The sequence below is a fragment of the Daktulosphaira vitifoliae genome, unplaced genomic scaffold (assembly GCF_025091365.1).
Source record: "Daktulosphaira vitifoliae isolate Bord-2020 unplaced genomic scaffold, ASM2509136v1 Scaffold_4, whole genome shotgun sequence".
Classification (NCBI taxonomy): Eukaryota; Metazoa; Arthropoda; class Insecta; order Hemiptera; family Phylloxeridae; genus Daktulosphaira; species Daktulosphaira vitifoliae.
The window spans coordinates 21,591,122-21,611,154 of record NW_026099575.1 but is presented as its reverse complement, the minus strand read 5'-3'; the positions used below and the strand labels follow the sequence as shown (position 1 = coordinate 21,611,154).

The following is a 20,033-nucleotide window of genomic DNA, read 5'->3' as shown; positions in this document are numbered from 1 at the left end:
CGGGCACTTGTGGACTCGGCGTCACAAATTAATGCAATAACTTCGGCTTGTGTTACGCGATTAGGACTTCGGGTTACACGATGGACGGCCCCGGTTTCTGGTTTGTCAGGGACATCAGTACCAAATGTTCAAGGGTTAGTAAAGTGTGATATACGACCAAGATACGCGACAGAGCCTATTTTTACATTCAACGCATGGATGTTTCCTACTATTACCGTCCAGATGCCCAGTGAAGGTATTGCTGATGACATAGCCGCGAAATATGATAACCTAGCTTTAGCTGATCCGTCATTTGCGGTGCCTAATAATGTGGACTTATTGCTCGGCGCAGACTTGTTCGCACGTATACTCGACGGTAATCGCGTCTCCGTCGGAGAGTCGCTGCCAGTGGCTTTTGGCTCAGTGTTTGGATGGATACTTATCGGTCCAGTCCCCCAGACCAACGATTATACTGAAGTGTCTTGCCCTATTTCTCTTGTGTCGTCGGTGGAAAATATAATTAGTAAATTCTGGCAAATAGAAGAACCTGAGGCGGCGCCTGATGATTTTACTCACGCCGGTCTCTGCGAAACTATGTATATTGAGAAAAGCTCGCGTGATGTATACGGACGTTTTGTGGTACCGTTGTTTTTTTGTCAACCGGTTGCGGACGATACTTTTTATGGTTCACGTACAGTCGCTGTACGACGTTTTACGTTTTTAGAGAAAAAATTACAGACGGATCGTCAGTTACGTGAGTCTTATTGTGCCTTCATGGCAGAATATTTGGCCTTGGGCCATATGTCTCTTGCTACATCTAAAGGCTTGTACTTCATTCCTCATCATGCCGTATATAAACATTCAGAAGGGGATATAAAATTAAGGGTGGTTTTCGATGCGTCGGCTCAAGCATTTTCCGGAACATCATTAAACCAATGTCTATACGCTGGGCCAAAATTGCAACGTGATGTTATCGATGTTTTAACTTTATTCCGGTTATCACGCTTTGCCTTTACGGCTGATATTAACAAGATGTACCGCCAAATTTTAATGTTACCCGAGCATCGTTGTTACCAACACATATTGTGGCGCGCGTCGCCTCACGACGAGTTACGTGAATACCAGCTAAATACGGTAACCTACGGGGTGAACTGTTCGCCTTTTACTGCTATTAGAGTCTTATATAATATAGCTGAACAGTATTGTGGTGAATTTCCGGCTGTTCGAGATGCGTTATTATTCAGCACGTATGTAGATGATATTTGTGTAGGTGGTGACACGGTGGAAGAGGCGTTAAAATTACAATCAGAGCTTATTACAGTTTTGGGTAGAGCGGGTATGGTTTTAAAAAAGTGGGCAAGTAACACAGAAGTCGTTTTAAATAATGTTTCGCCGGATGATCGTGTGATAGGTATGCTACCTTTTGATGACCACGACGCTATGGGCACGAAAGTACTCGGTCTCCAGTGGGACCACTGTAGAGATACGTTTTACTATCACGTACAGGCCGTCCCGGCCACTACTACTAAGCGAGGTATGTTGTCGCTCATAGCGCGCATCTTTGACCCACTTGGTCTGGTCTGTCCGGTTATATTTTATGCTAAGCAGTTGATGCAACGGGTATGGCAGGTCAACTTAACGTGGGATGAACCGTTGCCTAGTGATATTTTGGACTTGTGGCGCACATTTGTCGCTGATTTGCCTTCATTACAAAACGCCCGTATACCACGTTTTATCGGTACCCGACGCAACATCGCGTGTTATATTTGTGGATTCTGTGATGCATCTGAGAGGGGCTACTCAGCTGTTGTTTATTTACGGTTGGACGGGCAACATAAAAAACCGGTTGTATCACTGTNAAAAAAAAAAAAAAGGAGAGAGCGGAAAATCACGGGGGAGAGAGAAAATATATATTAATTAGTTAGGTTTTTATTATAATAAAGGATGTGATCGGTGGCTTCCTGCACTTGTTTAAAAAAAAAAAAAATTGTTTTATCTTAAAATATAGATTTGTTTACATTTTATTTTTTTTGGTTTACTTATGTTATTTGTCTAATATGACCAAAGTTTATTGGTGGTTATGTATATTGCCATGTATTTATTTATTTATTTTTATATTTATACCATTGTCACCGTTTTATACATTTGTTATCAGTATTCATTGTGTTTGTTATACAGATTCTTTTATATTTTATATTGTTGTTATTATCTGTTATGAGTTGTCCACCCATGCCATCAAGCTCTGTAGTGCTCTGTACCTTTCATAGATCAACCATCTCAGCTTCAATTGTAAGACGTGATCGTCTTCCAAGGGGGAGGATGTTCAAAAGTTAAAGTGTGTACCGGTCAAGTTCCCCACATAGCTCGAATCGCATTACCCCTCTCCATGTAATGACGACACTCGTGTCCGGCACTACCGGCAGTTTGCCGTCACTAACTACGTCGGTGTACGCGAGTGAAGTCGTACCGAACCGTTTGGGTCTGATGACTCGTGGCCAGTGATCTGGTATAGTTTTTTTTTGTTGGGTTTGTGTCAGCCTGTATAGGCGAAGCCCCAACATACGGTTACTAAAGGCTCAATCCATCTTTGGAGTTGGTGTCCTTAACGTCCATACACTGGTGGTGTTTCCTTTTCTGTGGTATTGTCAAGTTAGTGCGTCTTGTCAATATAAAATTAATCGTGGCATTCAGGATTGTTGGCGTCGGCCAAGAAGTATTGTTGTGGAGATGTGTCAAGTGGCTGGGTGATGTTACTCCTTTTTCTTATTACTTAATGTTCATATTATATGTAATTATTTAATTTGTGTATGATTAAAAGAATCGTGTCATTAGTAAAAAAAATGTGTAGATTGTGTTTTTAGCCTATTATTCGACTGTGTAAGTAAACCCCCGATCCGTCATTTATGTTAAGATAATTAACTTAACGTTAAAAGTATAAAGTAGTGAAATAATTTACTCTGGGAATTGTAAAGTTTCATTTCATTATTATTTTTACATCAGCAATTTCATACCAACAGTATCCCCTACCCCTGGAGTTGATAATTTTTGTAAAACACTTTCGTGTTATGACCATTCATTGGACGTCCATTGGACTTTAATATTATTTTACGTGACTTTTGTTAAAACACTAACATTTTACTTACACTTACTAACGTGACTACTGTTTATTTTTGCTATTTAATATTTCTTTTGCAGACGCTGAGTTAGCAAAAATACTCGCTAAATATTATTTTTCGTATTGATTTATTTTCACCCATTGTTCGATTAATACACCAGCAACTTTTTTATTTTTTTTTAACAAGTACAGATTTACGGGCTCAAATTTAATTGTAATTTTGTTGGATTTTCAAATATTTTTTCTAAAAATCACTATTTTTATTATCGTTTTTAAAATATATAATATTCATTTACATAGACTCTATATCATACTTCAAATATTGTACATATATTGTGTTAGAAACAAGCTGTATCAAATTTTAGTTTTTTACTTTAAGTTTTACCGTTGTTTATTAATATTTCTTTTATTATTTATCAAGTATAGTTTTAAAATAACGCATTCAAACATAATTATAGTTTTATTGAATATTCAACAACGCGTAATATTTTTCTACAAATCCATATTTTATTATCATTTTAAAGTATACAATATTCATTTACATAAACTTTATATCGTTACTCGAAGTTTGATCTTTTCGTTCGTTAGAAACAAGCTTCAGATTTTAGTCGAACCCTTTTGCCAAATCTTCTCGTGTAAATTGAAACCTAGACGGTAGATAAACTTGAAAAGAGGGTTCGACATCCAGTTTCACTTCAGCTACCGGTGTTTGAGTGGAATATTTCGATTTTACTACGAATAGACCCAAAACCTTATATTGACCACCTACTTTAAGATCAGATACACACTTCCTGCGTTTATTTTGCATACCATTTAACCATTTTTTATTTACTACACTCATCTAAAAATCATTGATTTAATTATAACAAAAGTCACAAAAATAGGCTAACGTAAATAGTTATTAGTACCATACAATTATCATATTAAAAATAAAAATGTCGTTGATAAAAATGATTCATAAGAAAATATATTGTTGTTTTATAATAAATTTGAAAATTTTTTAAAAACTAACATTAAACGTTATTAACATTATCAAAAGTTATCATACCAATAACAGTATACGTTTGCCCAGCACAACTAAAATTTAAATTTTGAAAAACTTACTTTTTTCGACTGTTGGTTGTTTTCAAAGTATATTTAATTCTAATTGTAAAACAAATTTTTCGCTTAAGTTTTAACTATAACTTAACAGTTAACATACAAAAGAAATATACTGAAATTACTCGAAAATCAGAGTTTTTATTCTCACGTCATAACAATAAACTTATAAGTCATAGAATAATTTATAAAATATCAATATTGATTTGTGAAGTGCAGTTTTAGAAAATATTGAATTGAAATAACTAATAAGACGTATATTTTACAATTTTTTTTTTCACAAACTTTGTTCTTGAAATATTTTATATCGTTATTGTGATGTCTTGGAAAAACGAAAGACTTCTGTCAACTGCTGAGCTCTTGGCCATATTGAACGAAGATGAGGATTTATTTCAGACTGATATCGTTGATGCTGTATATATTCCACCGCCAGTAGACGAAGAACTTGATGACAATATATGTGAGAACCTGATTAATTTACCAGATATCGCAGGAACTTATGAATTACACACAAGTTTACCTGATATTTCTGAAGACTCTGACAATCAATCATTACCGTCAAGTTCTGTTATATATTTGTAATAAACCAAAAATAAAAAGAAAGAATAGAAAAAGAAAAATTAGTGTATAAAAATGAGAAGGCGTAGGTTAAATATAAAAAGAAATTAGGGGATACTAATAGATTATTGTTATCATTATTTGTTATGAGTTTTTGGAATTTTAATGTAGATTTAATTGTCTTCAATTTTTTTTATTAATTATTTCTCTCATTAATTATTGATGGTTTATCACGCAATAGATTGTTGGAAGTTCGAAAGCATAAGTTAAATTGTACTTACCTTACGTCCTGTGTGATATAATAATATTTTAAGTAATCCAGTGTTGATTTCCGTATTAAACGCACTACGTATACGATTTACACTATGTGTAACATAGTCTATGTAATTAATTATAAAACGATTCAAGACTTTAAATAATATGATTTAATTACACAAAGTCTACAACTGGTCTTACTTGTGATTGATTCTAAACACTCTGTATTTTATTATAAATACAATTTTAATTTTTTACTTATTGATTTTTTTTTTACGTCTGTTGAATAAGTATTTTTTTTTTTAGAGAGTATATTTTATTGAGAGATCGATACCAATATTTCTTAAATTTTCCTCTGGCCTGGCCAAAACAAGATTCAGAAATATCTATATCTATGTAAAAAATTTTATCAAGGCAGAATTGTGGTGGCCCAATGTGTCCCGGTGCTAAAATGAAGCACCTTGAAAGGATGCGGCACAATAATAACCAAGACAAAAATTAAACACTAAAAATATATTTGTAAGTTTCTTTACGCTGTCTGCCGGCGCGATGTTTATTAAAACAAAGACATTAGTAACGAGACTAGCTACCCAATACGCATAGGCTTACAAATATATTCTAACCTAATGTACCTAATTTTTGAATAATATTTACTTGCAACCTTTACTCTGTCTGCCGGCGCGATGTTTGTTAAAACAAAGACATTAGTAACGAAACTAGCTACCCAATAAGTATAGGATTGCAATACACTTAGTCAAATAAAATTACCATTAAATAAATTTAAATCTCAATTTAAATTGAGAAGATTGTGACCTTTAGCTCTGTCTGCCGGCGCGATGTTTGTTAAAACAAAGACATTAGTAACGAGACTAGCTACCCAATAAGAAAAGCTCACAATAAATTTTTATAATTAAATAAAAATCTAAAATTAGGTTGGGTTTATTATTAAAATAAAATAATTTTAATAAGATATAATGTTTAAAATATTATTTGATATTTATTTCCACAATAAGAAAAATAAAATATTATTAATGATTGAACAAATTAAATTAAATTAAAAGATTCACCAAAACAAAATTCACTTTAAAATTTCTAAGTGTCATTTAGTTTTAAAGAAAAATATTCTAAGTCCAAATTAATTAAAAAATCGACTAAGTCCCGGAGAGTGAAATCTTGAGTAGAGTGTCGTAGATTTTGTGTATTTTAAAATCGTCAAAAGAACTGGTTTTAATGGGGAAAAATGGCTTTTTATAGTGTGAAGGGGGTAGCCCAGCGATCTCTACCGTGATCCTAGAAGCTGAGGCTTTGTATTCTAATTGGTTAATTAAAATGGGGTCCCAGCGTGTAGGCGTTACTTAATAATTTCTACAAGAGGGAGATTTTATCGTATAGTTAAAAGGTTATTTTGTATTTTAAATAAGAGAACCCTGTTTTGGTGATCTTGTATAATCATAATATGTGACATACATGAACAAATGATAACATCATATTATATATTAATATTATGTGTAATAATATAATATTACAAATGCACCCCTTTCTATTTTGTCATACGCCCCCGTATGACACACATAAAGAATAACAAAGACATTTTGTTCAATTTGACTTAATTATAAAACTTAAATATAAGGTGCATAATTCAAATAGATTTGTACTTAATATGATAATTATAATATAATATAAATGCAATAATAAATTGTTAATAATGAAAATACAAATGAATATAAGGTGCTTATAATGTAGTAAAAGTGCAGTATAAAGTGATTATAAATTGAATTGTAATGTCAAAATTGATTGTCATATTAATAGCTGGACGGCTGATATCGAGAGACACGGGTGAGCGCCAGCCTAGAGCAAAAGGCGGTGCCGTGTCAATGTTAACCAAAAACACAGTTCATATGTAAAAGTTTTTTTACATTTAATAAAATACATTCATTTTAAAATAATTGAAATTTGTGTTTAATTTATATTAGTTCTATCATAATATAGAACATAAATTGGCGACGAGGATTTGATGCTGACCAGAAATGCAACTATTGACAATAATGGACAGGCCTATATTGGCCTTGGTCACATGTTTTTCGACCACCGAACAAATGAGTGGAAAACTTTCAAATTAAAGTTAAAGAGTAATTTTATAGTAGGTAATATTACTGAAGAGGAAAGACAAAAAACTATGCTGATTACCTCATTAAAGTGATGACTTTTTATCACTTCTTCAAAGTCTATGTGTTCTGACAGAATTCCAAATCAAAACTTTTAAAGAACTAATCCTACTCTTGGACAAACATTTCACTCCAGTTAAGTCGTATTTTTCAGCTAGAATACATTTTATAGAGCTGAAAAATAGCCAACGGAGACAATATCAGAATGGGCAGCCAGAGTACGCACGTTAGCAATGCCTTGTGGTTTTGGAAGTGAGCTAAACATAGTCCTTCATGACATTTTCACTTAAGGATTAGAAAAGAACTATAAGTAACGCTTATTTGAAGTTGATGCTAAAGATAAAGATACCACCTTAGCAAAAATGATAGATATCGCTTTAGCTAAAGAAATGGCTAGCAAAAATAACCAACAAGAGGTAAATGAAATAAATTATGTCAAACACAACAAATATAATCAAAGGATCACCATGGATTTAAAAAATAAACCAAACCATACAAATGCCAGGAATCAAAATGTTAAAAACAACAAAACCAAATGTCAAGTTTGTGGTCGTATCAATCATAAGACAATGGAATGTAATGAATATACTTGTAATAAATGTAATTTAAAAGGGCACCTGACCCCTATATGTAAAAAAAATATTGTTAAGCATAAAAACAAATCTTTCAATACACACTTTATTAATAATAATAATAGTGATACTGATTCGGAAAATGATAATATTTTAGCTTCGATGCGAAGCTGAGAAGGTATTGGTTTTACTATGATGTGTTTATTTTTTTTATTTTTTTTTTTTTTGTGTCTGTTACCACTTTTTCTCAGCTCTCACCGAACGGATTTCTTTCAACGATACGTCAAAAGATCACAAATTGTATCTAGTCGAAGACATTACCCTTCAAAATTGAAAAAATTTCCCTCGTTCCCCGTAAATGGGGGAAACCTCCAAAAAAATTACAAATTTAAAAATTGCTAATTTTCGAAATTTTTTCAATTTTTTTTACTAAAAACTGCTCTAACTTTTTCAAAAATGAACATATCAATATAATTTTTTTTTATATAGATGCTTGATGTCTTTACCTATTATTTGGTATATTTTTTTTGTAAATTTGACCTTTTTTCTGCCCACAGGGGGGGATTTAAAATGACAACTTTTTCACAAAAAATTAACTTTTTCAACTTAACTTTTGAAAATGTTCCGGAAGGTCTGACACTTTTATATATATCTTAAATTAAAGCTAATATAATGTACTTTAATTTGAAAAAAAAAAAATTTGACCTCTGCACTTGTCTTCATGGTGAAAACGGCTACCAAATGCTATTTTTATGTGAAAATTTTCGATTTTATAATTTACATTTTTTACTTTAAAGTGCTATAACTTTTTAAAAAATGTATGGATCAATACAATTTTTTCATGAGAAGTAGTATTTATATAAATCTTTCATTGGATATACTTTTTTTTTTAATTAGACTATTTCCCTATATATGGTGGGGCTTCAAATATAAAAAATGCATATAGAAAGTAGAACTTTGACCTNAACTTTATAATGCTATAACTTATTGAAAAGTTTATGGATCCACACAATTTTTTTATGAGAAATAATATTTTTTAATAAACCCTTTTTCATTCGACATACTTTATCTTAATCGAGATATTAATAAGGAACCAGCAGATCAAGTAGCTTTTGGAATAAAACACCAATTTTTTTAAAATTAAACACTATCTAAAGATTTGCATCGAAGCGTTTATTTTTGATAGTGATTTTGATCACTGTCAGATATCATTATACTTGATCCAACTATACCACGTCACAACTGTGCCACGACCCCCCTGTGCTGGGTTTTTTTTAATGAATCAAAGATTTTCAAAATAAATACTGAAAACAATGTAAATGACATTAACTCTATTGAAATAAATGTCATGTTAGATAAGGTTAAGTTAAAATTTCAAATAGATACTGGAAGTTTTTATTCTTTAATAAGTGAATCTTGTTACTTAGTAAATTATTAGAAAATGACATTATGTTAAAAGATTATATAGGTAAATATTTTAAGCTGTTGGGAAAACTAGATATAAGTTTTAATTATTATAATGTTAAAGGAATAATTACACTGTATGTTGTAAAAAAGGATGGCACCACTTCCAGGGTCTGGAGGTAGATAATGGTATCATTAAGTATTATAAGAAAGGAAAATTAAATGAAGACTGTTTTTATGTAATTTTTTTTTTTATGTGTGTTTTGTTTTATATATTATTTTTGTTTTGTGAATTTTTAACAGAATTTTCGCGTGTGATTAAATATATATATATGTTATTTTAGTTTGTTAATATTTAACAGAGCTTTTGTGTATTAATAAATTTATATGTATTAAATAATAGTATTGCGTCTTCGCTCTGTTCCTGTAGTTGCCTGTTGTAATTCCCACATAAATAAGTATTTAATGTATTATAAATATAACCTTATAATGATCAATAAATATTAAACTTCTTTCATATTGAAGTTGCATGAATTTGTCTACAGAAACAGCCTAAGTTAAACTTTTCGGAGAAAATCTTTTTTTTAATTTTATTGTAATGGAGTCTAATATCTTATAATAAATATAAATCCTATAATAGTCATGAACAGATACAATTGACTCAACTGGTTTAGATGTTGCATTTGTTGAGGTAGTTAACATGTAATCATTAAGACGAGTCGGCTCTTTTCTCTTTCTCTTAGAATATATTTAATTATATATTTAATTAAGACGATTAAAATGGAGATTTTTTATTATTATTTAATTTACTGAATAAGGATGGTATTAAGAAACAAATATAGATGTTTACATAAATAAATATTTATACTAATAACAATCCTTCGCGTCTTGTATATGTGTTTATAATAACAATTTAAAATAATATAAAACATTTTTTTTTGTTGAACAATATTTATGTATGTCTTATATATAATAAACATTAGTAACAAAAAAGTTTAATGAACTTCTTGGATTAAAATTAAAACAATGTTCAATAACAAAATATTGTTGAAATAAATAATTATAAATTAAATATCATTGTAACATTGTTCTTTTTTATAAGAATAATTATTTATTGTATTCCGTGAATTAATATGGAAAATTGGAAACGTTAAAAATTGATTATTTGGAATAATTTTACCTCTTTGGGAGTTGGATAAATCTACTGAGTATGTAGCAGATTGCATAACACGAAGGCTGGCAAAATACTATGGTGGTGCTGCGGCTGGGATTAAAAAATTTAATTATTTTTATTTTTGATCTGATTAATGATTGTTTTAAAAAAATAAATTTTTATTCATATTGGATAAATAAAATTTGTTAAAAAAAAATGAAATTGATGAGCAAAATAAAAATCCTTTTTCTAGACTAGTAAACATAGTTATGCATCCCCATTGATTTTAATTTGGATGGCACTGTTAATAATATTACATCAGACTACCCTGCACTTCAGAAACTTATGCAGTTGTATATAACTATATATGAACCCTTATTGACAGAACTGTTTTCAAAGTAAATATAAAGAGAGAAAATTAATTGGATTCCAAATAATCTACTCATTTTTGACAACAATTATAAATGTTTCAGTATTAAACATACCAAATAATGTTTTAATTTTCAAAAATACAAGGATACTTAATAGATCAAAAAATTATAAAACAAATATGATACTCGACGCGCGATTAAAACGCTGTGAAAACCAAAGTGCTTGAATAAATCAATTGTTCTATTTTAGCGTCCAGACGGCAAAAATCAAACATGAACGTTGGCCATCATCGGAAACGCGCGTCTTTATTGCTGAGTGTAAGCGCTTATAGAAACACGCAGTATTAATTTAAACTAGTGTCGCCAGCGTTTCCGATGCAGGGTCGAAAACGTGTAGTGTGAAACCGGTTTTATAAAATTAAACTGTACTTATCAATAACGGGAATACATATCACAGAGAATGCATAATATTAGTTATCTAAGAGGGTGTATGTTGTGTTAAAAATAAACTATAGAACAATAGAAGAATTTCTGGGAAGAGCGATAAAGAATAATGTTTACTACGTTAAAGTTTTATACAATTTTTTTTAATTAAATAGTTTGTTATGCAGGTGTACAATTACTATAAAAAGATTAATATAGATCGGCCCTTTTTGATTATTTTACTGGCGAGTAGTAATTATATATTTTATAGGATATTAAATTCTAAATATGTTTCAGATATGTACAGTGTAATTCTCCGAATTATGCGTCAAATTATATTGACGTTAGTTTTCCAATGGTGGTTTTTGAAATAACTGGATTAAATAAAAAACTCCATAAATATTTTAATGTGATTTTAAGTACATTGACGTGTAATGATGTAAATCTAGAAAAATATGAGAATTATGCAAAAGATACTTTTATAGTGTATTTAAAATTATATCCTTGTGTTATAATTCAAACAACTAGAATTAATAAAATAAAAATGATTAAATTAAAGGTAGGGCTTGTATATGGTTAGAACCTGATGTTGTGGTTCTATCAGGGTCGTATGGTTCGACGGTTTAGAACGACAAAGACAAGTAGTTATAAATAAATATAGTTTAAAAAAACACGCTTTTAAAGCACATCAAACTAAAAAGTTAAAAATAATTTTTAAAATAAGCTTAAAACAATAATGAACGAAAAATACTAGTATTATTGTTTTAAGCTTATTTTTAACTTTTTAGTTCAATGTTCTTTAAAAGCGTGTATTTTTTAGTTTTTTTAAACTATATTTATTTTTTACTTTTTAGTTTATGTCATGGGTTCTCAAGCTTTTGAGGTCCACGCCCCCTTTCAAGCTATTTTATATGCTCACGCCACCCCTCTCACTACTATAAGATTGATATATGCATAACATTTATATGTAAACTATACTTTAATGTTGGTTATTGCATTAATATGAATACAACTTCAATGACGTTTTAGCTTCGATGCGAAGCGGAGAAGGTATTAATTTTACTATGATGTGTTTTTTTTTTTTTTTTTTTTTTTATATGTCTGTTGCCACTTTTTCTCAGCTCTCACTGGACCGATTTCTTTCAAAAATACGTCAAAAGATCACAAATCGTATCTAGTTGAAGACATTACCCTTAAAAATTGAAAAAAATTCCCTCGTTCCCCGCAAATGGGGGAAATATCCAAAAAAATTACAAATTTAAAAATCGCTAATTTTCGAAATTTTTTCACTTTTTTTTCTTAAAACTTCCATAACTTTTTGAAAAATCAACAAATCAACATAATTTTTTTTTATACTAAAACCTTAGATATTTACCTTTCATTTGATATCATTTTTTTGAAAATCTATCACTTAACCTGCTCATTGGGGGGGATTTAAAATGGCAACTTTTTTACAAAAATTAATTTTTTCAACTTAATTTTTGAAAATGTTCCGGAAAGACTGCGTCCTTTAAACATATATCAAATTAAAGCTTATTTTATGTACTACAAAATGAAAAAAAAAAATTTGTCCCGACACTTTTTTTTCTACATTTAAACGGCTGCCGTAGTTAAAAAAACACTATTTTTGTGTTAAAATTTTCGATTTTCGATTTTAAATTTTCAACTTAAAAATGCTATAACTTTTTGAAAAATGTATATATCAGCACAAATTTTTTTTTTCTAAATACATTATAAGTACATCTTTCATTTGACATACTTTTTATTAAAATTGGACAATTTCCCCTTATATAGGGGGCGTTCAAAACTTAAAATATTGTAAAAAACATAGATCTTTTTCAACTGAACTTTTGAAAATGTTCCGGAAATACTGCGTCCTTTAAACATATATCAAATCAAAGGTTATGTTATATACTATCAAATGAAAAAAAAAAATTTGTCCCGACATCTTATCTTCTATGTGCAAATGGCTGTCGAAAATTTAAAAAAAAATGTAATGTTTGCGATAAAAATTACATTTTATCGGGATGTTTTTTGTACTTAAAACTGCCATAACTTTTTCAAAAATGAACAAATAAAAATAATATTTTTTTGTATTGAAACCTTAGATATTTCCCTTTCATTTGATATAATTTTTTTTGAAAATCTAACACTTATTCTGCTCACTGGGAGGATTTAAAATAGTAACTTTTTTACAAAAAATAACTTTTTCAACTTAATTTTTGAAAATGTTCCGGAAATACTGCGTCCTTTAAACATATATAAAATTAAAGCTTATTTTATGTACTACAAAATGAAAAAAAAAAATTTGTCCCGACGATCTATCTTCTATACGCAAATGGCTACCATATTGAAAAATATACTATTTTTGTATGATAATTATGGGTTTTGTATTTTATTTTAATAGAAGTTGATGTTGCTTTTGCAATTATCCATCAATTTTTTAAAATTAAACACTATCTACAGATTTGCATCGAAGCGTTTCTTATGATAGTGATTTTAATCACTGTCAGATTAAATCTATACTGGACCCTACTATGCAATGTCTCTACTATGCCGCGACCCCACTGTGCTACCGTTTTTTTAATATTAAATTAATTATATATAGGATATATAGAGAGATAACACAGCCAAAAATCTTCAACAGTCTTATTTTTAAAGTCTTCTTTTGCTTGTGAATCATTTTTAAGGTCGATGGTTTGCTCTTGAAGATAATCTGGAAGTATGTCCACATCAATTTTGAATGGATCTAATATTAATTTAAATTGCCAATTTTCTGTAAAAATATCAGGGAAATACTTTGATAGTTGGTCTTTAAAAGATACCTAATGTGCTGAAATCAATTCCTTAAACTCATTCTCGATATTTAATATGTAATTTTCGGTATCATCAAGAAGTTCATTAAGCCGTGGAAAATATGAGAAATTAGGTTTGGTCGCACAAAGACGGCGTTGCCACATGATATTTTTTCTAAAAAAGCTTGAATTGTATCGTACGACTTCAGAATATTTGTATGTCCTTGAAGTTTTAAATTTAGAACATTTAGGAATCCAAAAAAGTCTGCTAAATATGCTATATAAAACATACATTTTTCATCTGTAAACTTATTGTATAGATCTAATTTCCCAGCACTCATTAAAAATATTTCAATCTCAGACTTAAAACTGTACATTCTATCAAGCATATTACATTTAGACAGCCAACGAACTTCTGTGTGATAAATAAGAGTTTTATGGTCACTTAGCAACTCATTACACAAAACATTAAAAATTCTAGTGTTTAAAGCACTAGATTTTACACAATTAACAATTTTTATTGCCAAATTCAAAACGGAGTTTAGTGATTTAGGTAAAGTCTTGCAAGCTAAAGCCTGTCTATGAATGATGCAGTGTGAACCAATTATGTTCGGGTTTTTTTCCTTGACTAGTTGAATAAAACCATTTTTACAGCCAGTCATAGCTTGTCTCCGTCAGTACATATACCAATTACTTTCTCCCGAGAAAAACTGTTAGATATCAAAAAATCAGAAAGAACAGAAAATACATCAACCGCCTTTTTGTTGTTTTAAGAGTTTGAGAGAATAATATTTCTTCCTTGAATTTTTTATCATCAATAAATTTACAATAAAACAGTAATTGAGAATTCTGCGAAATGTCCGTTGTTTCATCACACTGAAGTGAAAAGAACGGAGACTTATTTAATTTTTCTATTATTTGATTCTTCAAATCATGAGCCATTTCATCGATTCTGCGTTTTATTGTATCGTTTGACAGAGAAATTTTTGCAACTTTAGCACAACTTTCTTCGTTCAATATAGTTTTAAAAGCAGTAAGTAAACAAGGTTTTACAAGGGACTCACCAATAGTGTGTGGTTTCTTGTCTTTAGCTATCAACAAGGCAATCTCGTAAGAAGCTTCCATAAGCTTTTCATTTTCCATTGCAAAATGACCAGTAGAATCAAGTTTCACACGTTTTACCGAGTTTATTTTAGCATGAAAAAAATCGATCGGTTTGTCTTTTAAACTGGGATGTTTAGTGATTAAATGACGTTTCAATCGTCTAGGTCGCATCGCATCATTACTCAAACTATGTGACAAATCACGCACTGAGGTAAATGATTTCCATTTTTCTCAATTACACTAAATCCGTATTTAATATAATCGGCATTATACAATCTTTTTTTTGATTTTGACATTTTTAGTTATGATATATCAAATTACCACCAGTAATAATATTAAAAACAAAATTATAAACTGAAACAAGTACGTGCGGTATGAAAGCTACGACACAACTAAATACTAACAATACAAAATTATAGAAATTATCTCATACGTTGTACAAAACTATTAGAGTAATCGTTATATTTATTTACGGGTCACCAAAATTTGTTCTTATCGCGTCGAGTGGCGGTTTTTCGCCAAAACAATACTTCTATTAATACCGTAGTATTGTTAAACGATAAAATCGTAATAATCGCTCGGTGTATAATGTATATCTACTGATCGACCGCGGCGGCGACCAACATACCGGCAAGGCGTAGAAAACGGCAACGTTTTCATTTTTTGTGTTTTTTTTTCAACATTTTCACGCCTCCCAAGTGGGGCGCGCCCCAGATTGAGAACCACTGGTTTACGTTATGATAGTAGTTACTATCAATATCGTGGTTGTAATGAGTAATGTGAATACAGGGTTCGATTCCGAGGAGGTAGTCTGAGAAACGGCTACCACGTACAAGGAAAGCAGAAGGCGCGTAAATTATCCACTTCCGGAATGTGGAGGTAGTGACGAAAAATGACGATACGGAAATCATCCCCCATAATCGTAATGAATACTATCTCTTAATGAGAATAAAGCGTGTTAATATTTAAATTTTAATAGTAATTAGAATATATGAGGACTTGAATTCAATAACGGGCTAAGTGCCAAAAAGTTGATATTGAACTATTCATAATTTTTTTGAAACCAGAGGAAAATTGTAAAAATAAATGTCAAAAAAAATGTAATACCCTTTAATAACTTATACTTAACACTACTCATGCAAAATATAAGTTTTATTTCGCCCCTTACAATAAAAAAAAAAATCTTATACTAAAAAAATGATAAAATGTGTTAAGTCACGGCAGTACATATCGGTAAAAACGTGCCAAGTGCCAAAGATTTTTTTTTTTTTTTTTACAAATTTAATAGATCTTAAATATAGATATTTTGGTAATATTAGACTTAAGTTATTACAAATAATAAAAAACGTAGAGAAAAAAAATAACTTCATTTACTTAATTAATTTTTCGAAAAATTCTTTATTTTCTTCTTTTAGAAATGGTAGCATTTGCTGAAGATTTGTTTTTTTTTCGACTGATATTTTATTTTCACATACCAAGGACGGTAAATCCATCTCTTTTATTATGTTAACTTTCACACCTTTCTTGATGACTTTGCACGCGCTCCAAGCTTCAAGTTCACTGAAGGTAGTCTTTGTTTGCACCACACCGGGCTTGTCTTTTGTTATTTTGAGCCAAGAACATTTTGAAATTCGAAGTTTTCCAGTATACTGGGTTCTAATAAGGTGACAATAAAGGGGTTATTTGGTGTGGCGTGGACAATGAGTTTTACCAAGTCCATTGGAACTTCACACTTTTCCAACCTTTTACATTTTTCAATTTGGGCGAAATCTCTGTCACAGGATAGAAAGGAATGCCCAGACACTAGGTACTTATGATTAATTTCGTCAAATTTATCTGTGAGTGTTAAATATATCCATAGAAATAATAGCATTTTGTTTTTATTTTGGCCCACACAGTTATCAGACCAAATAGTTAGTTTACGTTTCACTGTTGGATTAGAATTCAATGCTTCAAAAACACATGAAGCGATTTCATTTCCTCCACGGCCACTCATACCTTCGTGCCATAAGAACATGTGCCCTCTGTTAGTGTCGCCAAAATGTACACCTAAATTGTAACAGGATAACTGACGCAAGTAAAACATTTGACTATGCGTTAATGAAGGTAATGATAAGACCTGTTCTAAATCCATTGAAAACATGCAAATATCACTGGTAGGGAGCTGAGACAAAGCCGTGTCTTGTTTCATTTGTTGCCTTGCGTTTTCAGCTTTTTTGTGATGAAGTTCTAACATATTTTTGGTATGTTTATCACGCGGTTTTGCCGCTACTTCTGCTGATAACAAATCACATTTATTGCAAGTATCTGTACGTGGTTTATGAAATGAAATATTTGGGCATTTTTGTTTAAACGTTTCAAAGAAAAACCTGTAGGTAACAGGAGAGTCAGGAAATTTATCTTTAAACGAACGAAATAGTCTACTAATATTTAAATCTTGGCTTAAATATTCTTTTTTGGTTTTTTTTCTCCCGTAATGACTTTCATCTCTCGGAAAAGAGTTCACATGCTCTATAATAAGGTTTTTATCTGCATCAGTAAACTTGCTTCTATTCTGCGTATTACCACGTGTTTCAGTATATATAGCCTCTTCCTTTTTTTTTTTTAACACTAGAGTCTCAACTCTGCGTTTAGTAATCCCAAAAACTTCCATAAATAATTTTTTACAGACCTGTATGATGTTGCCCGTTCCATCTGGAATAGAAACACATACGGTAACTTGCCGTCTGCTGTTCTTCGGATCATCATACTTTCCGTGACGCCTTCTTTTCACCGGAGTAATAATCATCAAACCCATCAAATAAGAATTTTGTTTACAGTTGTCTTTTAAAGCATAAAAGTCATGAAATAGGAGTTTCTTTTGAGTATGTGGAATACTGCGACAATGAAACTTACATTTACAACTGACCTCTTCTTTGGTTCTGTTTTTCCTTCAACCAAAACATTTTTCTTGTTCACGTAAGGTTTTCCTTCACTTCTACGAATTTTTTTTTCATTACGCACTGACTGTTTTTTTGGCATTTTATTAGTAATAAATAGATAATATTTTAAGTAAAATAAATATACAGGTAATGTGCGTATACCTATTCCGTTTGAACGACGAACATATACTGATAACTAAAATAATTATTTTTATTATAGGACGGGTCGTGTTATCAGCATGGGAAATAACATTAACATTATCAAAAATAGAAATTATATATTTAGTGGCACTTAGCACGTTATTTCACCACAAAATCCCAGCACATACCACACACACTATCTAGCGGATGTTTTTACCTATAATATTATTAACCAAGGCACTTTGCCCGTTTCACATATTATTGGGCTTGGTACTTAGAACATTTTCTGAGGCTAATCCAAAAATCAGCTTTTTGGCACTTAGCCCGTTATTGAATTCAAGTCCTCATATATATACAAGTAAAGCGACTTAAGTACGTGAACGTATCACGCACTAGGTATAGCCGTGTTTTTAGGCGGGCGGGTCGGACTAACGTTATACCTGAGGTATTTACATTCAAATAGTAGTTCTAAAACTATAATTTAAATGTTTACTCTGGTAACTTGGATAGCGATATAAGTCAAAATATGTAACATTAGTTTAATACAAAATATATGTGTGTATCAGGATGGTCCTTATTTTGCAAGTTTGAAAATATGATGTCAAGTGATCGGAATTTTGTTCTATACAGCATAAAGAAATTATTGGTGAATTTTTAACGTCCTGTGTCAACCCCTTCACGTGCCTTAAAGGGGTTGAAAATTGTCAAAAAAATGTAGGAGTTTAGTTTTGTTAGTTTTGTTTGTAATCATGTGCACAATTCATTCACATGGACGTCTTTGGGCACTTAGATATTATAATAAAAAGATGTAGAATTACATAAGCTTTATTTTAGTGTATAGAAAATTACTGGACACCCTTCGGATCATTTTTGAATTTGCAGAAAACTGATGCCGCGTTGTAGGATACAAAAATGTTGAATACAAAAACAATAAAGAAGAAAGATTATAGATTGTTAACTTTGTTGTATTAAGATTCTCGTCTTGAACACATTAACAATATAGGACATTATTTCTTTAATTAAAATAATTCATGTGTTTGGGTAGAATATATGATGACTTTGTATAACACTCAATGCCGTCCCACTTGTTGTTTCTAAATAATTTTTGAACATAGTTCTTGAATTAAAATTAGAATACCAGACTTCGGACTGTCTACTAAAAGCTTAACTATTTTTTGATGGCTCTTAATAGGTGTGGTTACAATGAGTGTCAACAAATTTTTCGGCATCTGAAAATACAAATGACATGTATAATGAATTACTTTTGAAACTTCTCTAATACGTATATTCTCACTTATTTTTGGTATCTGAATGAGTATAATATTGTGGCCTTATACATTCACAATAATAGTTATATTATAATAATCATTTACATATTGGGGTTCGAAATAAAATTATAAAGATATTAACCTCTCTATGAATTTAAAGTAAACCAATTTTTTTATACTTGATAGACATTTTTTGCATAATATTAACAATTTTTTTTTAGTAAATATATAATCTGTACATAACATTCGTACAATAAATATGGTTAAATATGGTTGGAGAAATCATCTAGTGAAAATTTTATAATTTTTATAAATATTATACTAAATTTCTGCCATTATAATAATTATAATTATCATTATAGTATAATGTGTATAAGTTAAAAGATATTATTACTTTTTCATATTTAATAACCTTATTATGATAGTTATTATAATATAATAATTATTAATATTATTTATTTTAACTCAATATGGTATATATATGACTTTAAAATTCTAGTTGTGATAGTTTTTTCAAATAAAGTAGTAAATAATATTTTATTTATTCTAATGAACGTTGAACTAATCTCAACGATTTTTTTGTTTCATATTTTATTTCTTTACACAATATGCAATAAAAATAATTTTTGCTGTAATCTTCTAATCTATACTTTTCAGTAATACATTCAATCGCTATCCATCTACAGCATTTATTGCATGACACCCATTGTA

The 20,033-nt window shown here is 30.3% G+C and overlaps 3 protein-coding genes and 1 pseudogene across 3 annotated transcripts; 2 read left to right on the top strand and 2 right to left on the bottom strand.

The window, feature by feature from the left end:
- Positions 1 to 222: 222 nt before the first annotated feature.
- On the top strand, positions 223 to 3,459 carry LOC126904993 (uncharacterized). Its single transcript, XM_050684396.1, has 2 exons — positions 223 to 1,513; positions 3,395 to 3,459. The coding sequence occupies exons 1-2, from the start codon at positions 223 to 225 to the stop codon at positions 3,457 to 3,459; spliced, it is 1,356 nt and encodes a 451-aa protein (XP_050540353.1).
- A 3,560-nt stretch (positions 3,460 to 7,019) lies between these two features.
- Positions 7,020 to 13,836, top strand: LOC126904992 (uncharacterized; annotated as a pseudogene).
- A 123-nt stretch (positions 13,837 to 13,959) lies between these two features.
- Positions 13,960 to 14,550, bottom strand: LOC126904991 (protein FAM200A-like). The gene has a single exon (XM_050684395.1). The coding sequence runs from the start codon at positions 14,548 to 14,550 to the stop codon at positions 13,960 to 13,962; it is 591 nt and encodes a 196-aa protein (XP_050540352.1).
- A 58-nt stretch (positions 14,551 to 14,608) lies between these two features.
- On the bottom strand, positions 14,609 to 15,163 carry LOC126904990 (SCAN domain-containing protein 3-like). The gene has a single exon (XM_050684394.1). The coding sequence runs from the start codon at positions 15,161 to 15,163 to the stop codon at positions 14,609 to 14,611; it is 555 nt and encodes a 184-aa protein (XP_050540351.1).
- Positions 15,164 to 20,033: the final 4,870 nt, after the last annotated feature.